At 40.7% G+C, this 27066-nt stretch overlaps 1 protein-coding gene across 4 annotated transcripts in view; it reads left to right on the forward strand.

Annotated features, from left to right (window-relative positions):
* MSI2 (musashi RNA binding protein 2) overlaps nt 1–27066 on the forward strand; it is an 810011-nt gene that overhangs the window by 729437 nt on the left and 53508 nt on the right. For all 4 annotated transcript variants that reach the window (XM_073664582.1, XM_073664585.1, XM_073664583.1 and 1 more), the window contains one exon: nt 22821–22997. In XM_073664582.1, coding sequence (XP_073520683.1) covers nt 22821–22997 — 177 coding nt within the window. The remainder of the gene's footprint in view (nt 1–22820; nt 22998–27066) is intronic.

A 27066-nucleotide genomic window follows, 5' to 3' on the forward strand; every position in this document is an offset into this window, starting at 1 on the left:
ATTAACGAGATAGTCAACGGAATAAATAGTAAAATATCAATATTTGCAGATGACACAAAGTTATGTAAAACAATTAATACAAAAGAGGATAGTGAAGACCTACAGAGGGGTTTGGATAAGCTGGGTAGGTGGAGCATTAAATGGCAAATGAGGTTTAACGAGGAGAAATGTAAGGTCATACATATGGGAAGGAAAAATGGAAGTCACCAGTACTCACTGAATGGGAAATCATTGGGGAATTCAGAGATGGAGAAGGACTTGGGCATCTTGATTGATAGCAAACTAAATTGGAGTGCCCAAAGTCAGGCGGCTGCTGTAAGGGCAAACAGGGTAATGGGATGTATCAGAAGAGGTATAGCTGCAAAGGATGAGAACATTGTTCTTCCACTGTACAAAGCACTGGTCAGACCACACTTGGAATACTGTGCTCAGTTATGGGCCCCAATATATAGAAAGGATATAAATGAGCTTGAAAAGGTACAAAGGAGGGCAACAAAATTAATAAGGGGAATGGAGGGACTGCAATACCCAGAGAGGTTGGCAAAACTAGGACTATTCAGCCTGGAAAAGAGAAGGTTGAGGGGGGACATAATAAATGTGTACAAATATGTTAGGGGACAGTATAGAGACCTTGCCCGGGATTTGTTCAAAAGGAGGGATATTACGGTAACAAGAGGGCACTCACTAAGACTGGAAGAGAAAAGGTTTCAGCACCAGCATAGGAAGGGGTTCTTTACGGTAAGAGCAGTGAGAATATGGAATTCACTGAGTGAGGAGACGGTAATGTCGGATTCACTAAACCAGTTCAAGCGGGGACTGGATGCTTTTCTAGATACCAGGCAGATTTCTGCATATACTTAAAAATAGAATAAAATAGTAGGTTGATACAGGGATTTATTCTGACTGCTGGTTTCAGAGTCGGGAGGGAATTTTTCCTCAGGTGAAGATTGGCTAAATCATTTGGGGTTTTTGCCCTCCTCTGGATCAACTTTAGCAATTACAGAACTAACAGGTCGAACTTGATGGACGCAAGTCTTTATTCGGCTTTACTAACTATGTAACTATGTAATTAAGTGTCACATGGTCTGTCAGTAAGTGCACACCTTTTCTGAAAAGTCTGAAGAAGCTGCAACGCCATTAAGCAAGAGGCACCACTAACCAAACAACACCATAAAGACTGAGGAGATCTCCAAAAAAGTCAGCGACAAAGTTATTGATGTAAAGTTAAATAAAGTTATTGAAGTAAAAGTCAGGGTTGGGTTATGAAAAAATATTCCAATCTCATGATCCCACAGAGCACCATCAAATCCATTATCATCAAATGGAAAGAACATGGTACCACAAAACCTGCCAAGAGAGGGCCGCCCACCAAAACTCTTTGACCAAAGGTAACCCAGAAGTAGCTGCAGAGTCCCAAGCAGAGACTGGAGTGAACTGCTTATTGTGGTCGTATGGACAGATACTCCATGCAGGTGGAAGAGTGGGCAGAAAAAAGCCTTTACTTACACAAAAATTGTAAGGCTCATTTTGAGTTTCCCAAAAGACTTGTGGGAGACTCCCCAAATGTATGGCGGAAGGTGCTGTGGTCAGATGAAACCAAAATTAAATTTTTTGGCCACCAAGGTAAACGCTATGTCTGAGGCCACACCAAGTGGTTCTGATGCCGCACCAAGAACACCATCCCCACAGTGAAACATGTTGGTGGCAGCATCATGCTGGGGATGTTTTTCGGCAGCAGGGAAAATGGTCCGAATCAAGAGGAAGATGGATGGTGGGAAAGGCAGGGATATTCTTGCGCAAAACCTGTTTAGTCTGCTAAAGTAACACTCTAGTGGTTTAAGGGGAAACGTGTAAATGTTTTGGAGTGGCTTAGTCAAAGTCCAGACCATAATCCAATTAAGAATCTGTGGTCAGACTTGAAGATTGCTGGTCACCAGAGGAATCCATTCAACTTGAAGGAGCCGAAGCAGTTTTGCCTCGAGGAATGGGCAAAAATCCCAGTGGCAAGATGTGGAAAACTCATAGAAACTAATCCAAAGTGACTTGCAGCTGTAATTGCCACAAAAGTAGGCTCTACAAAGTACTGACTTTAGGGGGTGAGTAGTTATGCACACTGAAGTTTATAGTTATTTTGTCCTATTTGTTGTTTGCTTCACATTAAAAAGAAAACCAAATGATTACAGTTGTAGGCATGTTCTTTATATGAACTGATGCAAACCCTCAAAATAAAAGTGAAATTCCAGACTGTGAGGTAGCAAAACAGGAAAAATTCCAAGGGGGGTGGGGGTGAATACTTTCACAAGCCATTGTAGATACATTGTAACATTGGATATTGACAGGCTTGTCATACTAGAAACCAATATAGCTTATATAGAGGGTTATTTCTAAATGCTTTATTCTTAAAGAAATTCTCATCTTGGTTATACCTTAAACACTTGATAGTAGCAGATATCACTTCCTGAGACCCTCACTTATCTGGAGAACTGTGATCCTCCCTTTCACCCTTTCCAAGTGACTATCACTTTACAATCAATAAAGGGTAGCTACAAGCAGTGCTCATTCTGTCTTTAACTCCAAAAGACTTCACATAGGAGCAAGCTGCATTTAAGATCACCTCTTTATTAGTTTCATTGGGGAAAAAGATGGCTTTGAATTTGGCAAATGGGAATGCCAAAGCCATCAGCTATTTGTGGCATATCCTGATATGACATAATTAAACTTTTAAAGAAGATCCTTTATTAACAGATGTCAACCTCAGTGCCACAGTTACCGTATTTTTCAGACCATGGTCCGAACGTTGCAAATCTGCGGTGGTGGAGCGGGATCGCAGGGCCTCCCTCTTTTAAGAATGTAGCGGTGGTGGCAGCAAAGGAGGAGGAGGTTGAGATGCTGCGGGTGTCTGGCTGGGGGCCGGCGCAAGTTTCCGATGTGCGTGGCCATCTTCCTGAAGCTGTGATCCACAGGAAAATGGACGCCCGAGCCGGTGCATGCGCAGACTTGTAGCTCGGGTGGGCATTTTCCTGTAGATCACAGCTTCAGGAAGATGGCTGTGCACACCGGAAACCTGTGCCGCTCACCGGCCTCGGCCGCAGCCAGACACTCGCCCACATCCAGATACTGGCGCGCCGATCCCCAGGCAGTCTTCGGCGGCACGCAGCCAGACCCCGGTCCCGGCCCCCAGGCAGGCCCCAGTCGCCAAACATCGGCCCGCCCCCAGCCAGGCCCAGACCCCCAGCCATGCACCAGGCCTCAGCCAGGCCCCCAGCCAGGCCCTTAGCCAGGCACCCAGCCAGGCACCGGCCCCAAGCCGTCTCTTCTGCTGCAGCCGCCACGTTCCTGAGGGAGGGAACGGAGGGCCCTACGACCCTGCTCCACCGCAACTCCCCGCTGCTGGAGCACCAGATTCCTGAAGGACCCTGCCTCCTGTGACCCTCGCTCCACCATCCCCCAGATGAGATACTGTACCTATTAAGACTATAAGACAGACCCCCATCTTGTAAAAATATTTTTTTTTCTATATTCCACCCCAAAATTTGGGGTGCGTCTTATAGTCCAAAAAATACGGTAAATGTCTTTTTTTTTTTTTTTTCTATTTGTAGTTTAAATGGTATTCTAAGGGTTCGAGGTGCCTATACACAGTATATGAACCAACCAATTTCAGTTGGATCAGCCCTCATTTATTGTATATGGGGGTGTCCTGAGCCTCCCCCAATATCTGGCATCTTTACTTTTAATGCCCAATCCTTTTGTCCTTAAAGAAAAAATATCTGTGAACAGACATGTCACGGTCTTATAATTGTAATGGCTTCTGTTTTGTTTTTTTTGTTTTATTTCATATGACATATGTAGAGAAATGCCATAAGCCCTTGCACCAATTTCTCATACCTTTTGATGTTTTGATGGCAGTTTATCCCAGCTTCTACAAAATGGGAGGAACTGGGGTATGGATGCTCTCATGGTGATTGCCGCCGGTCAAATTCATGATGAGCAGTGGTGTTTGCTATGCCACAAATCTTACTCCAGCAGGGGCTGAAATATGATTTGTGGCGAGGTGCAGAGGTGTACGCAGCTCGTCCAACACTCCTGATTCATGAAGAGGTGTAATCTGACGCCAATTTGCCCCCTCATCAAATCAAGATTGGCATGTACATCGCCGGTATTGATAAATTGAGTCCACAGACTTGTATGGGCTAAGTTTGATTCGTGACTTGGATCAACAATGGACATGTCTACATTATTTTTTTTTTAAGGGTCACAGTCCACAAAACACACGGCACGGACATGTAAATAGCACAATGGACTATAATGAGCATATATTCTATGTGTGAAAGCATGTGCTTTGCGTTCTCTGATTGAAACCTAGAACTCCACAATAAATTCAGACCCCAAGCCCTAAATAAATTTGGATCCCACCCCAGACCACAAAATACATTTGTCTTTTAGACCAGACTCTAACCCAAATTGTGAAACTCAGACCCCTAAATAAATTCAGATCCAAATTGTGAAATTACTCCCGATTCCAATTAAGACCATACAATTAAATCAGACCAAGAGCACACCCTAAGGGCTTATTCACACATCAGTAGCAGCAATGTACATAAAAACGTTTTTATTTTTATTTTTCTATCCACTCTGTTTTTGAGATAAAGGGCACCGAAATTATTGGTGCCTAATGTGTACATTAGGCACCAATTCTATGTCCGCCCCTGATATCAACCCTCAATAGACGTTTCATTTAGATCAGAACAATGGTTGTGTGTACCTTTTCGTCTCTACGACAGTTTTTGTTTGGTTGGACAGCGTCATAGTAGGATGAAAGTACACGGCCGCAGAGTTGAACTAAATAAAACAAACTGTTGAATGATAAGAAAAGTAGTACAGAAGGTGCCAAAATGCCCTGTATCTCCACAATGGAGTGGACATAAAAATTAATTAATAAAATCTTTTTATATACATTCATGCTGCTATGTGCAGGATTGTATAAATTATAAGGCAAAAATTGGTGAAAGGTCTTATTTAATTCCTAAATTACTCCAGACCAGACTACCATTTCAGGCTTCTGCTGCAATATGTTCTAACAACTCCCAACTTTAAAGGGGTTTTCCTCTTACAGAAAAGTGGACCCCCAAATGATTGCTGAAATGTAAAATAACTATGTGTTTTAGCAACAACAATGATGACATGTTGACAGCTCATATCAACTGCTTCAGCCAATCATTGAGCTCAGCTGCTCAAAAGACCTCTTAGAAGTGTGCATAAATCTCAAGAGACAGGAGAGCACAGCTCCTGCCTGAGTGCCTGTGTGCAGTGGATAATCACAGGCATTCTACTGCATTCACACTCCTGTGTGTACACGCTCAAGACCTGTGCACTGCTGAGCTAGAGCTATGCACTTCTGAGAGATCTTTTAAGCAGTTGCCATCTCAAAACCCGGACCATAAAAAAATCTGCTGAGAATGAAAGGGCCTAAAACATATTAAAAACATATTAAAAAACGCTTGGTAATACGTGCCCCCTGGTCCCCAATGATAATCCGCATGTGCTGTGCACATGCTACGGAAATTTCTGCTGTGGATTATCGTTGCGGAAAAATCCGCAGCATGTCCGTTAATTTTGCGGACACGCAACGTAATTTCCGCCATTGACTTGCATTGAAATGCTTGATATCCGCATCACTACATGTGCACACGCGGATATGAAGCTCCTCCAGACCCGGGTACCATGGTACCTGTAAAAAAAAGAATTTAAAATAAAAAATAAAGATTATACTTACCTTCCGATGGCCCCTGACCTCCTCAGCGATGCGTGCTGTGTGTTGGGCGGCTCGCTGTGATGTGAAGACCTGACATGACGTCATTTAGTCATGTGACTGGTCACGCGACCGCTGACGTTGGCGGTCACGTGACCTGTCACATGACTAAATGACGTTTTGGCAGGTCCTTTTACACAACCGCGAGACACCAGGGAGACCGGACGCATCGGAGAAGGAGACAGGGGGCCATCGGAAGGTGAGTATAATGTTTATTTTTTACCATTCTTATTCTTTTTTTTTAACTATTACTTGATCACACTATATAAATCCATGCCGGTTGCATGGATTTATATAGTGTGACCAAGTTGTCAAGCACTTTCCAAGTGATGCTAAAATCGCTTGGAAAGCGCTTGTCAACCCGCATGCTGGAATGCGTGCAAAAACGCTTGACAAACGCTTCTACCTGGTGGGAAAAGCGCATGTAAAATCCGCATGCGTTTTTCCTGCCAGGGAGAAGCGGAAAAAATATGCAGCATTTCTGCATCATGGGCACATAGGCTTACAGTATACAAACACACTACAACATACTTTACAAGTTTGGATGCTTGGGAGTAGGACATTGGTAATGTAACGGTCATAAAAAGTCTTCCACCCTTCCTAGTTTTGGTTTTGGCACAATATTCAGCTTATTGTAGCACAAATGCCGCAGCTTTGCCATGTTTTTTTTGTAATGGTTTAGAGACCATTACTTGTATTCTTGCCACAATTTGCAGAAAATTTGCAGACAAACTTAATAAAAACATTGAGGGCTCTGGTTCTAGTGGAGAACTCTAAAGAAGGGCAACACAGTGGCTCAGTGGTTGGCACTGCAGCCTTGCAGCGCTGGGGTCCTTGGTTCAAATCCCACCAAGGACCAAATCTGCAAGGAATTTTAATGTTATCCCTGTGTTTGTGGATTTCCTCCCACACTCCAAATACATACTGATAGGGAATTTAGCTTCTGATTATTGTGTGTTATTATTTTACCATCAAAGATCTGTTGGAGGCCCAGGCGCATAGCTCAGCCATGCTCCTGGGCTGTTCTGTGTATAGAGGCTAAACGTACACTTGTGTGGCTGTATATACTAAACGATATGTTGTATCCTGTAATGAACATATATAATGAATCACTAGTCTGCTTCATGTTTGTAGACTGCCTAGGCAGTGTAGGTAGAGAAAAACCTTGTAACTGGTTTCCCATTCCCTTTGTGCTTTTTGTAAGTAATTTTATATGCTGAATACTCCTCTCCTTTTCCTTCTGCTCCATCGACAAGTTCAACAACACTCAATATGACAGAAAGATGATTCTTATTTCCTCGTATTTTTCCCTATAGAATATAAACCGGTTGTTCAAATTTCACCTCGGAGTCAGGAGAGGGATCTGTAGGCTGTGTGTTGATATTGATGTCTGAGTTTACAATACCCATACCACTGAGGGAGCTGGGACACAAAATGCCACATGTAATATTAAAGGAAGCGAAGGAGACCCAGAGCGATGACTGCACCTCTGCAGACGTAGTAGCTAATGGAAGAAAGCTTCAGTGAGGTCGACATTTGTTTGTTGCTGAGGATCTAATTAGAAACACGAGAGGGAGCTGGATGGCTGCTTTGCTTGGCTAATTAGCGACATGCACGAAGACCACTTTGAACTTCAAGGACACAAAGCTATTAGCGCTTACATCAAAAATGGATTAAACCTCTGTGCTTTTATAATGATTAAAGATGAGCCACTCAAGTGGAAATCCTTTTGTAAAAGCTGCGACAAGAGCCCTGCCGTCTGATTGCAGCTTCTCATTTGGTGACTGTGTCCAGGGTACAGTTACCCTCCAACCTTGGGCTGAAGCGACACCAATAACTTGTTATATGGTAAATGTGATTAGGCAATAAATATTGAACATGGAGGAAAAAAAACTGCAGCTGGATTGAGACAAAGCTTATTCCATTACAGGCAGAAGTGCAGGCTGGAAATGAATAGAGCATTAAGACTGATTTCCTTTCATTTTGCTTGTGGCCTGTGAGCGCTTCTTTCCAGGAAAGAAGGATGACCCCTTTCATACTTTCAGATGGAGATTTTGCATTGCATGTGCTGCATGAATTAAATGACGCTTACAGCTCGCTCCCTGTCCCATGGCTATGCAGCACAAATGTCACTTGTTCCCCTTTGCCATATATAAAAAGAATTCTGCATTTAAAAACATTTTCTAAAATGAATGATCCAGCTTCCAATGTAAAATCTTTGACCTTAGGATCTGTTACTGAAGAGCCAAACTTCATGGACCTTCTTATTTTAGGCCCTGTCCCCACTCCTGATATGTCTATTTTAGTAAATAATTGTATTCCTGATGAAATAAGAATTCCAGAGCGAATTTTAGATTGTATCATTCCTTTGTTAATTTTACAGAAAAGTTATGACCAAATTTACAGTTACCAATTTTGTGTGTCGCTACACATTGTGATAATGTCCAATCAGTGCTGTCTGTGTAGGGAAAGACTCCTTTGACAAGGTAAATATTAACTCCTAGTTGTATACATTTTTAAGAAGAGTAATGGGGAAGAATTTTAAAAAATAAAAAATGCCCCAGAATAATTGTCTTTGAGGGGAATGTAAGTATTTAATAAAAATACATAGCACGTCTTCTTTAACTCTCCAATGTTGCCTTGCAGCGCTGGGGTCCTGGGTTCATATTCCACCAAAGACAACATCTACAAGGAGTTTGTATGTTCTCCGTGGGTTTGCATGGGTTTCCTCCGGGTTCTCTGGTTTCCTCCCACACTCTAAAGACATACTAATAGGAAATGTAGATTGTGAGCCCCAATGGGGACAGTGATGATAATGTCTGTAAAGCGCTGTGAAATTAATGGCGCTATATAAGTGAGTAAAATAAATAAAAATATACTTCTATATGGAGAAATAATGGTGAAATTGGCAAAAAATGTACAGTTATATGAAAAAGTTTGGGCACCCCTATTAATCTTAAGCTTAATGTTTTATAAAAATTGGTATTTTTGCAACAGCTATTTCAGTTTGATATATGTAATAACTGTTGGACACAGTAATGTTTCTGCCTTGAAATGAGGTTTATTGTACTAACAGAAAATGTGCAATCTGCATTCAAACAAAATTTGACAGGTGCATAAGTATGGGCACCCTTATCATTTTCTTGTTTTAAATGCTCCTACCTACTTTTTACTGACTTACTAAAGCACTTTTTTTGGTTTTGTAACCTCATTGAGCTTTGAACTTCATAGCCAGGTGTATGCAATCATGAGAAAAGCTACTTAAAGTGGCCACTTGCAAGTTGTTCTCCTGTTTGAATCTCCTCTGAAGAGTGGCATCATGGGCTCCTCAAAACAACTGTCCAATGATCTGAAAACAAAGATTATTCAACATAGTTGTTCAGGGGAAGGATACAAAAAGCTGTCTCAGAGATTTAACCTGTCAGTTTCCACTGTGAGGAACATAGTAAGGAAATGGAAGAACACAGGGACAGTTCTTGTTAAGGCCAGAAGTGGCAGGCCAAGAAAAACATCAGAAAGGCAGAGAAGAAGAATGGTGAGATCAGTCAAGGACAATCCTCAGACCACCTCCAGAGAGCTGCAGCATCAACTTGCTGCAGATGGTGTCACTGTGCATCGGTCAACTATACAACGCACTTTGCACAAGGAGAAGCTGTATGGGAGAGTGATGCGAAAGAAGCCGTTTCTGCAAGCACGCCACAAACCAAATCGGCTGAGGTATGCAAAAGCACATTTGGAGAAGCCAATTTCTTTTTGGAAGAAGGTCCTGTGGACTGATGAAACCAAGATTGAGTTGTTTGGTCATACAAAAAGGCGTTATGCATGGCGGCGAAAAACACTTGCTACCCACAGTAAAATTCGGTGGAGGTTCCATCATGCTTTGGGGCTGTGTGGCCAATGCCGGCACCGGGAATCTTGTTAAAGTTGAGGGACGCATGGATTCCACTCAGTATCAGCAGATTCTTGACTATAATGTTCAAGAATCAGTGATAAAGTTGAAGTTACGCAGGGGATGGATCTTTCAGCAAGACAATGATCCAAAACACCGCTCCAAATCTACTCAGGCATTCATGTAGAGGAACAATTACAATGTTCTGGAATGGCCATCCCAGTCCCCAGACCTGAATATCATTGAACATCTGTGGGATCATTTGAAGAGGCTGTCCATGCTCGGCGGCCATCAAACTTAACTGAACTGGAATTGTTGTAAAGAGGAATGGTCAAAAATACCTTCATCCAGGATCCAGGAAATCATTAAAAGCTACAGGAAGTGACTAGAGGCTGTTATTTTTGCAAAAGGAGGATCTACTAAATATTAATGTCACTTTTCTGGTGAGGTGCCCATACTTATGCACCTGTCAAATTTTGTTTGAATGCAGATTGCACATTTTCTGTTAGTACAATAAACCTCATTTCAAGGCAGAAACATTACTGTGTCCAACAGTTATTACATATATCAAACTGGAATAGCTGTTGCAAAAACACCAATTTTTATAAAACATTAAGCTTAAGATTAATAGGGGAGCTCAAACTTTTTCATATAACTGTATATAATAATGAAGCCGTTCGGTCACAGGTGTGGTTGTTAACCCTCCATCAGGCGCAGCTGATCTGATCACAGCTCAATTAGTTTTGTTTCTCTCTCCTCTCCAAAGTATCAGAAAATCCCCCACCCCAGTTATTTCCTGTCTTTACATGCTCTTTGAAACCTGATCTCAGTGTGTTACAGCAGACCTTCTGGAGAGCAGTTATGACCTTTGTGGCTTCTCAGGCTCACTGCGCCCTAACTCGTCTCACATTTTAAGGTTACTATTTTCTCTCTTTATTCATCACAATTGTTTATTTACCTTGTTTTATGAATGAATAATGCAACGTTTGGGGAAATAAGTAGAGTTTCTTAGAAAAAAGAGGATGGCTTCTAAGCCACAATGTTTAGTAATAGCTATGTCATGAAAACTGGAGGCTATTTGGCGATAGTTGAAAACTTTGATACTTTTTATTTTAATGTTTATGGTTATTAAATGTGTTTTTTGGCATCTGATTTTGTGTACTCTCTTTTAATAAATCCTTATGAAGGTCACTGATTACTTTTAGAGTCCTGAAATTGAGATAATTAGATATTATAGGTGGTTTTATAACCTGTGCCTGTCTGGCACTCCCGAGTTCAGGTGCAGTGTGCTTGAGGTGCGCCTGACGATTGGTTACCAAATTACCAAAGGAAATTTACATTTGTAGACTATGGGTGGAATGTTTTGTGCAATAGGAGTTAATACTAGCATTTCGTAACAGTATTGAACCAAAAGCCAACTGGCATAGGGTGCACCAATTTATTCAAAAGCACACACCTCTTGGCTGTTGGAGCACCAAAAAATGAAATTTAAATCATTGAACTAATAGCTGGCCCCAAGACGAAAATGTTTGTGCAGATTCCCCTTGCATTAAACTTTTCTACTTTTTGACGTAAGGGGCGATGATAAATTTCCGCTATGTGACTGTAAGCTGTTTATGGTACTTTTTGTGCTACTTAAACAATTGCTGACACTGTTGATATTGATGTTGATGGCTGGACTTGCCTATTTTGGGCCCTTGGGACAGATTGGTTATTTTTTTTTTTTTTTTTTTTAATTTATACAATTGAGGTGCCATTTTTTTTTCTCACCAACATCATTTATCACGACTTGCGTTTTGCAGGACATGTTCAATTTCTACTGGAACTATTTTGGGGTCCAAAAAATATTAAAAAAGTAAACCGCAATTTATTGGACAATATAAGTAGCAGGCAGGGCTGTGGAGTCGGTAAGCCAAACCTCCAACTCCTCAATTTCCCTGACTCACAACTCCACGACTCCGACTCCGCAGCACGGCCTCACTGCTGAGCATGTACAATAAGAGCCGCACACATTCATCTCAATTAAAAGCTGAGATCCTTAGATCAGAAACAGAACAGACATTTATAGGACATTTCATAACTTTCCCAAATTCTTGTTAAAACAATTCTTGTTAAAACATTTACAGTGCATCCTGCATTGAACTACTGTACCCAATTTACTATATATTTTTGAAGTCGGTCCATTTTATACCAACTCCGACTCTTCAGCCCTAGTAGCAGGTTAACTTTTCTATATGTTTTGGTATTTTTCACTAATAAAGCATGTTTTTGATTTCTCTGATACAGGTCTTCACACCAGGAGCATTAGTGTTAATAATAACCAAGCTCCTGTTATTGATCCAACTCTGATTCCATTGTTAATGATTTTCTTGGCATGAATGTACATAAGTGTTCAAAGGAGTTAAAAATGTTACCAGTTAAGTTTTTTTTTTTTTGCTAAAGGGGTTTTCCACGAAAACACCTGAGTTAGGCTAGGTGCCCACGTAGCGTTTTTCAAGCGTTTATGCTGCGGAATTTCCGCAGCGGAAACGCTTGTGAAACGCTAGGTAATCCGCACCCCATGGTCCCCAAGGGGATTCCGCATGTTCTATGCACATGCTGCGGATTTTTCCGCAGCGTTTATGCTGCGTACAAATATCCGCAGCATGTCATTTAATTTTACGGAAGCGCAGCGGAACTCCTGCCATTGACTTGCATTGAAACGCATTGAAACCGCGACTGTACATTTGTACAAGCGGCTTCTATGCGTCTCTATGTGCGGATGGTACCCAGTTCTGGAGGAGAGGAGACTCTCATCCAGACCTGGGTACCATTGTACCTGTAAAAAAATAATAAAATAACAAATAAAGTTTATACTCACCTTTCCGAAGGCTTTTCTCTGAATGCCGGCATTGCTTGAGGACCTGCGGTGACGTCTCAGTCATGTGACCGCAGGCCCTTCACCGCTCTGTCTCGCGATATGCCGGGAACCAGACAGGAACGAGCGCTGCTGCACACACCGGGGCCTCGGGGGTGAGTATAGCTTTATTTGGTTTAATTTTTACGGTTCACACTGTATAAATCCATGCCGTTTGCATGGATTTATACAGTGTGACCTAGTTGTCAAGCACTTTCCAAGTGATGCCATCGCCTGGAAAGCGCTTGTCAATCTGCATGTGAATCCGCATGTGGATCCGCATGTATTCTGCAGGAAAAACGCATGCACAATTTGCATGCGTTTTTTCTGCCAGGGAGATGCAGAAATGCTGCAGAAATTTTCTGCTTCATTTCTGCATCGTGGGCACATAGTATTGGTTCAAACCTCATTTATAACCTAAGGCTATCTCCACTGTTCCTCAAACAAGAGACATCTTGGTGGAGGTGAACACGCAAGAACTTTGTTTTCTTTTTGAATCTCTATTTGTTAAGAACATTTTGTAAAGATTCAACACAGTGTGACATGCTTACCTGAAGTACCAAATAGTACCAATAGTACCAAAAATTGATTAGTTCTGGCTGCTGTATTTCACTTGAGTATGTTGAGTTTTGAGATAACTGCACCAAGTTGTATGTCAGTATTGGTTAGTCAAAGGGGTCACTAATGACAAATGGTGACTAATCTCAGTGTTGGCAGATAGGTAGCCCTTTTAGGTTGCTCCTAATATTCTACAACTTACAATTAGTAGCCATTCATTGGAAGCTATCAAAATATCTTTAAGTTATTACATTTTACGCCATTGTAGGAAATCTGGTCAGTGGATGTTTCGCTAACTATTAATGCAGTCTATACATCTCTGATCAACACTCTATGGTTCAAAAGCCACGCGCTTTTACATAAACTTTTGTGAATTTGATTACAATTTACTGAGATTCCCAATTTTTGCTATTTAAGCTTGATTTATTTCCCATAAATATGTTGTACAATTAATTATAGCCCTCATAAGCTAAACATGGACTTGTGACCACATCATATAGGGTATTCAATAGAATTGAGCAAAAAGATTTGCAGGACCCTTGTCTAGTGGCCACATCAGCCTTGTAAATCCTACCTGCCTGCATTCAAGGCACGTCTTCTGATTGTTGGGCCCAGTGCAATAACATCATTGTAGTGTGATGAGCATGATGTCGCTCAGGGCCTACTAATCAGAAGAAGCATCAGAGATGTCAGCATGTAGAAGGTCACCAGGGCTCTCACCCTGCATCCACAGACTATTGATGTGGCCACTGGACCAGGGTCCTGCAAATCTTTTTGCTCAACTCTAGTACTTACATCATAGACATTTATGGCATATCCAATGGATTTGTTTTTTTTTATGGGGGGCCAGAATACCCTTTTTAAAGTATGAATTATTACATGAGCTTTGTAACAAAATTGGAGAACGCCGCTGCCAAGGTTCCATTCTCCCTGGCATAAGTACTCTCTTCTGTAATGATGGCAGGTTAAATACGGGATGATTGGTTGGAATCTTGGCTTTTGCTCTATAGTGACTTGTCTATTTAGGATTTTATTTTTCAGTTGCCATGTTGTAGACATGCAATATTTAATATTTATTTGTGTATTAAATGGCTTTAGATACTTTTAGATCATGATTTGTTTCAGCTATCAACACAGCAATCTTTCTAATGTCTCTCTTGTTGCCTGTATCCCTGCCATAAGGACCAGGATCAAGCGCCAACGTCTCCAGCTTGCTAGACATGATTACATTTCATAAGTCATGGAGAGATTGCTTGTCACTCTGGTTCACTAATCATCATAAACCCTTTAGGTTTTAGACAACATAACACATTATATTTAGTGTGGATCAGTATTAGTCATATCTAATTTCCTACAATAGAAGAGTGCACTTTGCAATAGCAATGCTCTTTTATCAACATTTCACTGCTACAAGGCACCTTCCTCGGACATACATCATATAGCATCAAATGATTGTATGCTACAGTGGATTTTACTGCCTTTAAGGCGCTGGAGGCAGCTTGACCCAGAACAAATAATGAAACGTAAATACCATAAAACACTGGCTATTCTAGCAGCTGGACCATAACATTATCATGTAAAAGAAAGATCTTGTCCTTTTACTGCTACAGTGTATCAATTATCAAACTGGCTAAATTAGCCTATCGTACTGTATGTATGTAAATGTATCAAGAAAATCATCCCCTTTGCTGTTTGTTACATATGAGTTACCTTTCTTTGTATATTTTTAGAGTATAGCACCATCAATTTCCACAACACTTTACAGACCTCATCATCATCACTGTCCCCATTGGGGCTCACTATCTGCCAGTATGTCTTTGGAGTGTGGGAGGAAACCAAAGTACCCGGAGAGAACATACAAACTCCTTGCAGATATTGACCTTTGTGGGATTTGAACCTAGAACCTCAGCACTGTAAGGCTCCATTGCTAACCATTGAGTCACCCTAACATTTCTGTTAGATAATAAGAAACTATTTTAAGTGAAAATCAGCTTGAAGAAATGATCTTTTGTCTTTACATACTGGTTACAGCCCTCCCTCATATTTTTCCTTTTCCTTAAATCCACCTAACCAATGCCAAACTTTTTTCATAAATCACTTCCATTAATTTAGTTGAGCCCTGGTAGGTCTTCAGAATTAAGAAATACCAGACTTGACATGATCCTCACCTCAGGACACCTTCACATGTTCACATTCAGTGCTTTTTTTGTGAGCGTTTTCAAAATCCCAAGCTCTTGGTGTAGCTTTCTTTTTGCACATTTTGTTATCACAGATTTCCCTTTGGTAATTTATGTGGCTTTTTAATGCAGCAGTGTTGCCACTTGTCATATTAAATTAAACTGGTATGTGCACACGCTCAGTGTTTGTTCAGGCTTTGACACCGGTGAATTTCTGCATAAATTCTGCATCTCCGCTCACTTGAGTTTTTTAATGCGTTTTTGTATGTGGCAAAAACGCATTCGTTTTTGTGAAGTATAGATAGATATATTGGCCCCTTCCCAGCCTAAAAATCCCAGCCCACAGCCGCCCCCAGAATTGACGCATCTAAGCTGACATCAACCCAATAAACTATTACCCTGATTGCCACCGCACCAGGGAAATCAGAAAGAACAGGGCAAAATTCTCAAATTGGCGCATCTCATGGATGCGCTAATTCTTGGGCGGCTGCAGGCTTGTATTTTTAGGCTGGGAAGGGGCCAATATCCATGGACCTTTCCAGCCTGATAACATAAGCCCACACTTGTCTGCTTTTACCTAGACTGATTATCAAAAATAGGGGGGACCCCATGTCATTTTTTTAAATTATTTATGATAGATGCATTTTTTGGGTGCGTTTGCGCTGCGTAAACGCACTTTACAACGCATGTCCTTTTATTTTTAAACTGCGGATTTACCGCATCTAATGTAAGTCTATGATCAAAGTCTGCACAGAAGACTGAGTGTTCCCGCAAGAGAAATTGACATGCTGTGACTTGGAAGCCCGCACCTCAGGTGAGTTTACGCAGCGTAAAAAAGAAGCACAGTGGGCATGGAATTTCTGTTAATCCCATCCACTCTGTTTGTACTGTACAACACTGTGTCTTGGACACAGCGAAAATACGCTGCATCCAAAACTCTAATTTTGCGGATTGTGGGCATGCAGTCTAATAGATCTTTGTCCTAAAAATTGGAGAATCGATTCGCAGAACTCTGGTTTATTGGCTAGGTCAGTAATCTGTGACCTCTGATTTGAAGGCCTGCTATTCTCCTTATCTCCTGGCATTCCTGTCTCCTCTTTTGATTGTGTGCATGTCACACCGCAATGATGACATTACACCAGCCTGGCTAATCAAAAGAAGGGTGGAGAATACTGGGAGGTAAGGATGTTTGCAGATCTTCTGTCCAGCGATCACAGATTACGGACCTGGCCAATAAAGCTGAGTCCTGCGAATCGATTCTCAAATCTCTACTGGGTCCCAAAGAGAGGAACCTTTTGCTACTCATATGCATAATGTCACCTAATAAGACGCATGCAAAAATTGTTTTTTTCGTGCACATTTCCAGATCTTATACTTCAGTCTGATGTAGCAAACTGTTCAATTAACAGATTTTGTTTTGAGATATCTATATCGGGTTTACTAAAATGTGGCAAGAAAGAAGAATCCGAACCCAATGAGTGAAAATGAAAGCTCCAGTACTTTTAGAAGATTTCTGTGTGCCCTGAATTGAATCAGAGGCAATTTCAAGCTGAAGTCTTCAAAGGAACAAAGAGACTGAAAGTTATTTTTTGCTGGAAGTTCTTAATTTCTCCCCATCTGCCCACACCTTTTGATTCCCAGCGTGTGCATTCTTCCTATGTGATGGTGTTATTTCACTCGGCTTACCACCGGAGATGGCATCTTTTGACCTTTAATTAGAATCTAGAGAGAGAGTCAAAACATTCTGTACAGAGACCGAATAAAATAGAATCACATATCTGCACTGGTGACTGGCCAGTGACTTTAGTGGTTGATGTTGTGTGTTGATGTAAGGAAATGGAACTTTTTGGAGGCTGTTGAGCAGTTGCTTCTCTCCACCACGAACCTTAGATCTGTTGGCCTGAGCTTGTTATGCGCATCAGGCCAATTATGCTCGTGTAGGGGGAGGGGGCGACAGGAGCACAGGTGTTGGGGACAAATTTCCTTGCAGCGCTTCAGTTTGCCTGGCAATGCACACAGTAAATAGTAATTTCCCTTTGCTAAATGAAAAGGAAAACAATGTTTTGAATGTGCACAGTTGGAAGGAATAAAACTCATATCCTGATTTGTAAAATGTATGCAGAAGTCTTTGCAAGAATAATTTATTTCTGGAATTTTTTAACTAGAAAATGCTTGTGGATGAATATAAAATAACAGTAATAGTTATAAAATTGAAGCATTTTACTTTTATTTATTTTTACTATAACAAGAATTATGATACATTTTAGACAATACTTTTTATCTATATTTCTAATGGGAATGAAAAACAAATACAATATTTATAATGTGTTTTTTTTCTAAAGGTATAATGAGGGATTGATGAAGGTGAAGTTCTAAAACCCAAGGCAGACCATTAGACCACGGCCCCACTATCAGTATTTGGTCAGTATTCCGTCAGTATTTTTTCTCAGGAGTGGGAGACAAAACCAGGTGAGGAAAAATCAGAGAAAAGGTATAATAGAAACAAGTCACCAATTCTGCATTTATCACCCACTCCTGGTTTTGTTTCCAACTCCCGAGAAAAAATACTGACAGAATACTGACCATATACTGATAGTGGGGCTGTGGCATGAGACTCATTATTGTCAGAGCCTGGCTCTCTGATACTGTACTGGGCCAGTCTGACAATGTGTATATTTAGCTGCCAGGTTGATAATAAACTGGTCGTTTATGCTTCACCTTCTGCTGCATATATATTTGTGTTTTTTTACTTTAGTAAGGCTCTCCACTTTTGCTCTATTTTCAGTATTCCAGACCTTTGTGCCAATTTGTTGAAGCAAACATTTATGGTGCTTTCTAAAATGGGTGAATCAATATTGTGGCCACATATTCTACTTGCCCACCCAGAAATTGTATCAGGCAATTGCTCCTAATTGTGATCAGCAATTTCCTGGCTTAAGGTTCTTAACATGTCTAAAAATAAGGCAGAGCAGATCTATCATTGCTGTGTTGACAAGTCTGTTGGAGGCCCCTTTAGAAGTTCTGTCAGATTTATTTTATTTCCCCTCAAAGTGATTTACACTACAATGGAACCCAGACACTGGAGTTGGATCTGGCACTGTAACATGGTTTCCGTTCATAAAGACATTGTGATGAACACCTCCTAACTTCACGCTAGAGACTTAAAGGGGTTGTCCACTACTAGGTCAACCCCTTCTTGATCTAAATGTTTGGCCCCAATAAAAAAAAAATAAGCTTATCCCGTGCCAGCGTTGTTCCAATGGTGTTGACACTCGCTGTCCCTGGGGCTCCTGTGCGGTTGTTGTGACACGTGAGCCTGGCGTCCAATCAGCGCTGGCGTCACTGTCCACTGCCTTCTGTTGAATTGAACTTGAAGAGGAAGTCCGGGCTGCAGCTGCTCTCTGTCTTCCTCTTCATGTTCATTTTGTTCAAAGGCGGAGCCAATGACACCAGCGCTGATTGTGCGCCCAGCTCACGTGTCACAACAACCCCGTGAAAGCCCCGGGACCACGAGTGCTGTCACCACTGTAGCGGCGCCGGCACGGGAGGTGAGTACAAGCTTTTTTATTTTATCGGGGCCAAGCGTGGGGTATGATAAGGGGTTGTCCAAATAGTGGACAACTTCTTTAAAGTCTTACATCTTGAAATGAGGCTGCTGCCTAACTTGTTTGTTGAGCTTAATCTACAGTTTGAGATGTGGTTTAACGTATTTCCTAATGTTAGAAGGCATACTTATTTTTTTTTTAAACAGGCCTTTAATTTCCATAATTTTATTTGTCTAATTGAATATAATTGCCTAATATGATATATTATTTTTCACTCACTTGCACATATGTGATCGGAAAACAAATCCTTTCATTATCCAACTGAAAAGCACGTTTTTCCAGCATTGCCAATTGATGAGCTTAAATTAAGAAAATATGAGTAGGGATGAGTGGACCCGTGAAAGTTAAGGTTCATATACCCAATCCAGTAGGTACAAGAAGTGTACCCGAACTTGAACCCGAACCCCATTGAAAATAATGGGGACCTGGACTTTTGAACCGGAAAATTCTCTCTCACTCTCTTCCCCTGGAACTCTGAACATTGCAACGGACTTCAGGGGAAAGTCCGTGTTCGGCGTTTACCACCGGGCAGCTTTTAAGTTTGGGTCCGCTCATGCCTAAATATGAACAGTGGTCATCTTGTCTACCAAGAATGTAATCCTTTCTTATAATTCTATTTTTTTGTTGTTTTTTTATGCTTATCATGTAAACACCACCTAACCAAAATTAATCCAAAACCTTAAACTCTAATCTAAAACACATCTACAAATCACATCTACTCCCCCTGTCAAGCCGATTTGTCAATATTAGTTTCAAGTACCAAAATATTATATTCGTTCTTTTGCTCATACTGGTTTTTTTTTCATACTGATTGTTGAATCCTATTTCTTATAGCAGCTGGAAAAATGTACTTATATTTGTGCATTGATTATTAATATATATGGTCTGATTGTTATCCAAAAATGAAAAAAGCATATACAGAATGGGAGGAATAGAGCTAAGCAACAGTACATGTGAAAAAGACTTAGGTATACTAATAGATCATAGACTGAACATGAGTCAACAGTGTGATGCAGCAGCAAAAAAGGCAAATACAATTCTGGGATGTATTAACAGAAGCATACAGTCTAGATCACGTGAAGTCATTATCGGTCTTTACTCCTCTTTGGTCAGACCTCATCTGGAATACTGTGTACAGTTTTGGGCACCACATTTTAAAAAAGACATCGACAAACTGGAGCAAGTTCAGAGAAGAGCGACCAGAATGGTGACTGGTCTGCAAACCATGTCCTATGAGGAACGGTTGCAGGATTTGGGAATGTTTAGCTTGCAAAAAAGAAGACTGAGAGGAGACTTAATAGCTGTCTACAAATATGTCAAGGGCTGTCACATTGTAGAAGGATCATCTTTATTCTCACTTGCACAAGGAAAGACTAGAAGCAATGGGATGAAACTAAATGGGAGGAGACACAGATTAGATATTAGAAAAAACTTTTTGACAGTTAGGGTGATTAATGAGTGGAACAGGCTGCCACGAGAGGTGGTGAGTTCCCCTTCAATGGACGTCTTCAAACAGAGGCTGGACAGACATCTGTCTGAGATGATCTAGTGAATCCTGCTTTGAGCAGGGGGTTGGACCAGATGACCCAGGAGGTCCCTTCCAACTCTACCATTCTATGATTCTATGATTCTAAGTCAAAATTCTTTACAAATGCAAAATAAAGTAGTAACACCCAAATAATTGTACTGTTAATGTCTTTTATTGAGCACAGTGAGTAAACCTCCAACGATGTTGAAAGGAAAAGTATGTGAACCCTTAATAGAATTGATTAACATGTTGATACTTCCACCAGATGTTTGCACAATGTTGTGTCACAATTTTGGAAAATTTCTCCCTGAAAATGTATTTTAAGGCAATATTTCTAGGATGCCTTGCATGCATATGGATAGCCTTCTCAGTGACATGTTACATCATTTAATGGGTTTAAGGTCAGAACTTTGACTAGCCCATTCCAAAACCTAAATCTTTTTCTTTTTTTTACAGCCATTGTTTTAGATCTCACCTATTTGTACTTGGGCTAATCTATACACACTATGTTTTGATTTGCATTATATGCTTGTTTAACCCTAATCACATACTATACATTCAGTGCCTTGTGAAAGTATTTGGCCCTCTTGAACTTTTCTACCTTTTGCCACATTTCTGGCTTCAAACATAAATATATAAAATTCTAATTTTTTGGTGAAGAATCAACAACAAGTGGGACACAATCGTGAAGTGGACCGAAATTTATTGGATATTTTAAACTTTTTTAACGAATTAAAAACTGAAAAGTGGGGCGTGCAATATTATTCGGCCCCCTTGAGTTAATACTTTGTAGAGCCACCTTTTGCTGCGATTACAGCTGCAAGTCACTTGGGGTATGTCTCTATCAGTTTTGCACATCGAGAGGCTGAAATTCTTGCCCATTCTTCCTTGCAAAACAGCTCGAGCTCATTGAGGTTGGATGGAGAGCGTTTGTGAACAGCAGTTTTCAGCTCTTTCCACAGATTCTCAATTGGATTCAGGTCTGGACTTTGACTTGGCCATTCTAACACCTGGATACGTTTATTTTTGAACCATTTCTTTGTAGATTTCGCTTTATGTTTGGGATCATTATCTTGTTGGAAGATAAATCTCTGTCCCAGTCTCAGGTCTTTTGCAGACTCCAACAGGTTTTCTTTCAGAATGGTCCTGTATTTGGCTCCGTCCATCTTCCCATCAATTTTAACCATCTTCCCTGTCCCTGCTGAAGAAAAGCAGGCCCAAACCATGATGCTGCCAGCATCATGTTTGACAGTGGGGATGGTGTTTTAAGGGTGATGAGCTGTGTTGCTTTTACGCCAAACATATCGTTTTGCATTGTGGCCAAAAAGTTTGATTTTGGTTTCATCTGACCAGAGCATCTTATTCCACATGTTTGGTGTGTCTCCCAGGTGGCTTGTGTCAAACTTCAAACGAGACTTTTTATTTATATCTTTGAGAAATGGCTTTCTTCTTGCCACTCTTCCATAAAAGCCAGATTTGTGCATTGTACGACTGACTGTTGTCCTATGGACAGAGTCTCCTACCTCAGCTGTAGATCTCTGCAGTTCATCCAGAGTGATCATGGGCCTTTTGGCTGCATCTCTGATCAGTCTTCTCCTTGTTCGACATGAAAGTTTAGAAGGATGGCCGGGTCTTGGTAGATTTGCAGTGGTCTGATACTCCTTCCATTTCAATATGATCACTTGCACAGTGCTCCTTCAGATGTTTAAAACTTGGGAAATCTTTTTGTATCCAATTCGGCTTTAAACTTCACCACAACAGTATCTCGGACCTGCCTGGTGCGTTCCTTGGTCTTCATGATGCTCTCTGCACTTGAAACATAACCCTGAGACTATCACAGAGCAGGTGCATTTATACGGAGACTTGATTACACACAGGTGGATTCTATTTATCATTACCAGTCATTTAGGACAACATTGGATCATTCAGAGATCCGCACTGAACTTCTGGAGTGAGTTTGCTGCACTGAAAGTAAAGGGGCCGAATAATATTGCATGTCCCACTTTTCTGTTTTTAATTTTTTTAAAAAGTTTAAAATATCCAATAAATTTTATTCCACTTCACGATTGTGTCCCACTTGTTGATTCTTCCCCAAAAAATTTGAATTTTATATCTTTATGTTTGAAGCCTGAAATGTAGCAAAAGGTAGAAAAGTTCAAGGGGGCCAAATACTTTCACAAGGCACTGTATGTAAGATGTATGTATGTAAGATGACTGTGTTTTTTTTTGTCTGATTATAACAATTTATGAAATAGATAACAAGTGCTGGCGACATATTTGTTATCCATTTTTACTTGTTATGCATTTATTCACTGAGTCAGTCGAGATCACACAGTGACAAAGTCAATATGTCTTTAGGAATCCCAGATTATGGTTTCTATACCTCGCCCGGTGACCAGCGGGCCACACTATCGTTTGCGGATTACGGTTCCATGGGGCCTCGAGCGGCTCAGATGCTTCGCAGCGAGCATGCTGCTTCAGCAAGTAACTCGCCCCTCCATCACCTTCCCAGCCCGGATCAGTTTAAGAACCCAGGTTTGTACAGCCTCTCTTTATTTTGGGGTGATGGGTAAAACTAAATCAGACTGGGAATTGCACTGAGATATACATTGTACATAGTCATCTGTTGCATGCCAAGTTTCTGTTGCTCTTAATGTAATTTTGATGGAATCCTTGCTTTCATGTGGTGCATTGTGAGAATTGTGCATGAATAAGTAATGCAGCCCATCTCCATATATATGTGCATTGGCAAATCACTATCAATTTGACTTGCGATCATCATATTCTATATCTAAACCATGTGTGTTCATTAGTGATGAGCGAGTATGTTTGGTTAACCCTTTCACCGAGTATACTCGGCCGAGCACCGAGTATTTATAGAATGCTCGGGCTTTAAGTTTTCGTCGCTCCATGAACATGATTTGCAACTGTTTGACAGATTTAATACATGTGAGGAATGCTGGAAAAACAGGCATTTCTCACATGTATTAAATCTGTCAAACAGTTGCAAATCATGTTCACGGAGCGACGAAAACTTAAAGCCCGAGCATTCTATAAATACTCGATGCTCGGCCGAGTATACTCGGCGAAAGGGTTAACCGAACATACTCGCTCATCACTACTGTTCATTCATTTACCTTGTATAAAGTGCAGGGCTCCATTTTTTAGGGTCCATACTCAAGAATACAGTGGTGGCCAAAAGTATTGGCACCCCTGCAATTATGTCAGATAATACTCCGTTTCTTCCTGAAAATGATTACAATCACAAATTCTTTGGTATTATTATCTTCATTTAATTTGTCTTCAATGAAAAAACACAAAAAGAATTGTCCTAAAGCCAAATTGGATACAATTCCACACCAAACCTAAAAAAAGGGGGTGGACAAAACTATTGGCACTGTTTGAAAAATCCTGTGATGCTTCTCTAATTTGTGTAATTAACAGCACCTGTAACTTACCTGTGGCACCTAACAGGTGTTGGCAATAACTAAATCACACTTGCAGCCAGTTAACATGGATTAAAGTTGACTCAACCTCTGTCCTGTGTCCTTGTGTGTACCACATTGAGCATGGAGAAAAGAAAGAAGACCAAAGAACTGTCTGAGGACTTGGGAAACCAAATTGTGAGGAAGCATAAGCAATCTCAAGGCTACAAGTCCATCTCCAAAGACCTGAATGTTCCTGTGTCTTCCGTGCGCAGTGTCATCAAGAAGTTAAAGCCCATGGCACTGTGGCTAACCTCCCTAGATGTGGACGGAAAAGAAAATTGACGAGAGATTTCAATGCAAGATTGTGCGGATGGTGGATAAAGAACCTCGACTAACATCCAAACAAGTTCAAGCTGCCCTGCAGTCCAAGGGTACAACAGTGTCAACCTGTACTATCCGTCGGCGTCTGAATGAAAAGGGACTGTATGGTAGGATACCCAGGAAGACCCCACTTCTTACCCCGAGACATAAAAAAAGCCAGGCTGGAGTTTGCCAAAACCTACCTGAGAAAGCCTAAAACGTTTTGGAAGAATTTTCGCTGGTCAGATGAGACAAAAGTAGAGCTTTTTGGGAAAAAGCATCAACATAGAGTGTACAGGAAAAAAAAAGAGGCATTCAAAGAAAAGAACATGGTCCCTACAATCAAACATGGCGGAGGTTCCCTGATGTTTTGGGGTTGCTTTGTTGCCTCTGGTACTGGACTGCTTGACCGTGTGCATGGCATTATAAAGTCTGAAGACTACCAACAAATTTTGCAGCATAATGTAGGGCCCAGTGTGAGAAAGCTGGGTCTCCCTCAGAGGTCATGGGTCTTCCAGCAGGACAATGACCCAAAACACACTTCCAAAAGCACTATAAAAAGGTTTGAGAGAAAGCACTGGAGACTTCTAAGGTGGCCAGCAATGAGTCCAGACCTGAATCCCATAGAACACCTGTGGAGAGATCTCAAAATGGCAGTTTGGAGAAGGCACCCTTCAAATATCAGGGACCTGGAGCAGTTTGCCAAAGAAGAATGGTCTACAATTCCAGCAGAGCATTGTAAGAAACTCATTGATGGTTACCGGAAGCGGTTGTTCGCAGTTATTTTGGCTAAAGGTTGTGCAACCAAGTATTAGGCTGAGGGTGCCAATACTTTTGTCTGGCCCATTTTTGGAGTTTTGTGTGAAATGATCAATGATTTTATTTTTGCTTCATTCTCTTTTGTGTTTTTTCATTGAATACAAATTAAATGAAGATAATAATGCCAAAGAATTTGTGATTGCAATCATTTTCAGGAAGAAACTGAGTATTATCTGACAGAATTGCAGGGGTGCCAATACTTTTGGCCACCACTGTAAATAAACATATATGCTGTATAGTAGGTAACATTTCCATGTAATACCCCTTGTGCATCATCCTTGTGTTATCAGTTGGCAAGATAGTATATTTTATCCTACTTCAGGACTTAATTCCTCCAAGCCAGATATCCTTATACTATGACCATTGCCAATTTTATTGTAATTGTAAAATTGTAACTATAGAAGCTGCTGGCAGATATTGTATACTAAGGTCTGTATGTGAATTAGCACATATATATGGCTTCGAGTTATGTACTGGGGGCTATTTTACAAATCGTAATGGAAGAAGGGTCCATGAGGACCCATTTTCATATGGGTGCTTGAGCCCAGTCCTCATGGACCCGTCTTCCATTTTTGACCTGGATATCAGCCTGGTGTGTTTCTACACTCATTGCACCACACCCTAATCCAACAAGATCTGCCGGGGTTCCTATGTGGATGCAAGTGGTTTTCACACTGAATTGTCCTCCCTGGAAGGTGAACTGATTACCTTTTTTCGCTCCCTTATTTTACAAATACCAGTTGCCTTTTAGGGGGCAGTTCCTGGCATCTCATCATTTCATGTATGCTTTAAATAAAGTTCTGATAAATAATTGTGCGTTGTGTGACTATGTATGTCAGCATTAGGGCCAAACACACACACATAATTGGCATACTTGCTAGTAGCCATGCTGTGGCACAATCAGTATTTTAGCAGCCATCTGGGTAAAATGTAAATAAATGTTCTTATTATTACCAAGTCTTTAATATAGGATTTTAGGGTTGGGGATGCTGCTAATTTCTGTCTATTCATTTTGTTCCCACTGTATTTTCCAATTTTCAATATTAGAACTGCTGACCCTTATTAGATCTATATATTATGGAAGAAGTCTGTTGATTCTTTTGTGTTTGACTTTTATTGATTTCATATTCTTAGTTTCCATATTGCACCCAACACAGCGTTGTTGTTCTCGATTTAAGAAAATAAAAGGAGCCCTAATAGAAAACACCAATAAAATGCTGTAATAACTCATGGTTGCAACATTGCCGTATTTTATCAAGAAAGAGTTTATCTTATAATGTCGACCTTTTATGTCCAGTGCTGAATACCTTTTCAAGGATGCTCTTAGCTCACTTACTGCAATAATTTATAAGCCAAGAAGGGCAGATAAGCTATCCCTAACACTTTACCCAGCTTCTGTATCTGAAGATATGAGGTTGAGCAATCCAAGAAATCTTTAACCACTAATATGTAGTATGGTCTAAGTTAAGCTACTACACAATATGTAGCGTTTACTGCTTATGTACTGAAATAGAAGCACATACAAGTGCTGTTCACAGCTGATTAACCCCTTTACCACCTTGGGTTTTTCAGTTTTGGCGCTTCAGTTTTTTGCTCCTCTTCTTCCCAGAGCCATAACTTTTTTATTTTTTCATCAATATGGCCATGTGAGGGCTTGTTTTTTGCGGTACCAGTTGTATTTTGAACGACACCATTGGTTTTACCATATCGTGTACTGGAAAACGGAAAAAAAAATCCAAGTGCAGTGAAATTGCAAAAAAGTGCAATTCCACAATAGTTTTTTTTTTACCATTTCACTAAATGCTAAAACTGACCAGTCATTAGGATTCTCCAGAGTTTGCAGACACCAAAAACGTATAGGTTCTTTTTTATTTAAGTGGTGAAAAATAACTCAAAGTTTATAAAAAAAGATGGTGCCATTTTCCAAGCCTCGTACAATTTTGGTGTAGATGCAATGTTTTGGTCGCCCTTTTTTGCATTTTATTGCAATATTGCCG

The sequence above is a fragment of the Phyllobates terribilis genome, unplaced genomic scaffold (assembly GCF_046119375.1).
Source record: "Phyllobates terribilis strain yellow unplaced genomic scaffold, ASM4611937v1 Scaffold_2__4_contigs__length_985480577, whole genome shotgun sequence".
Lineage (NCBI taxonomy): Eukaryota > Metazoa > Chordata > Amphibia > Anura > Dendrobatidae > Phyllobates > Phyllobates terribilis.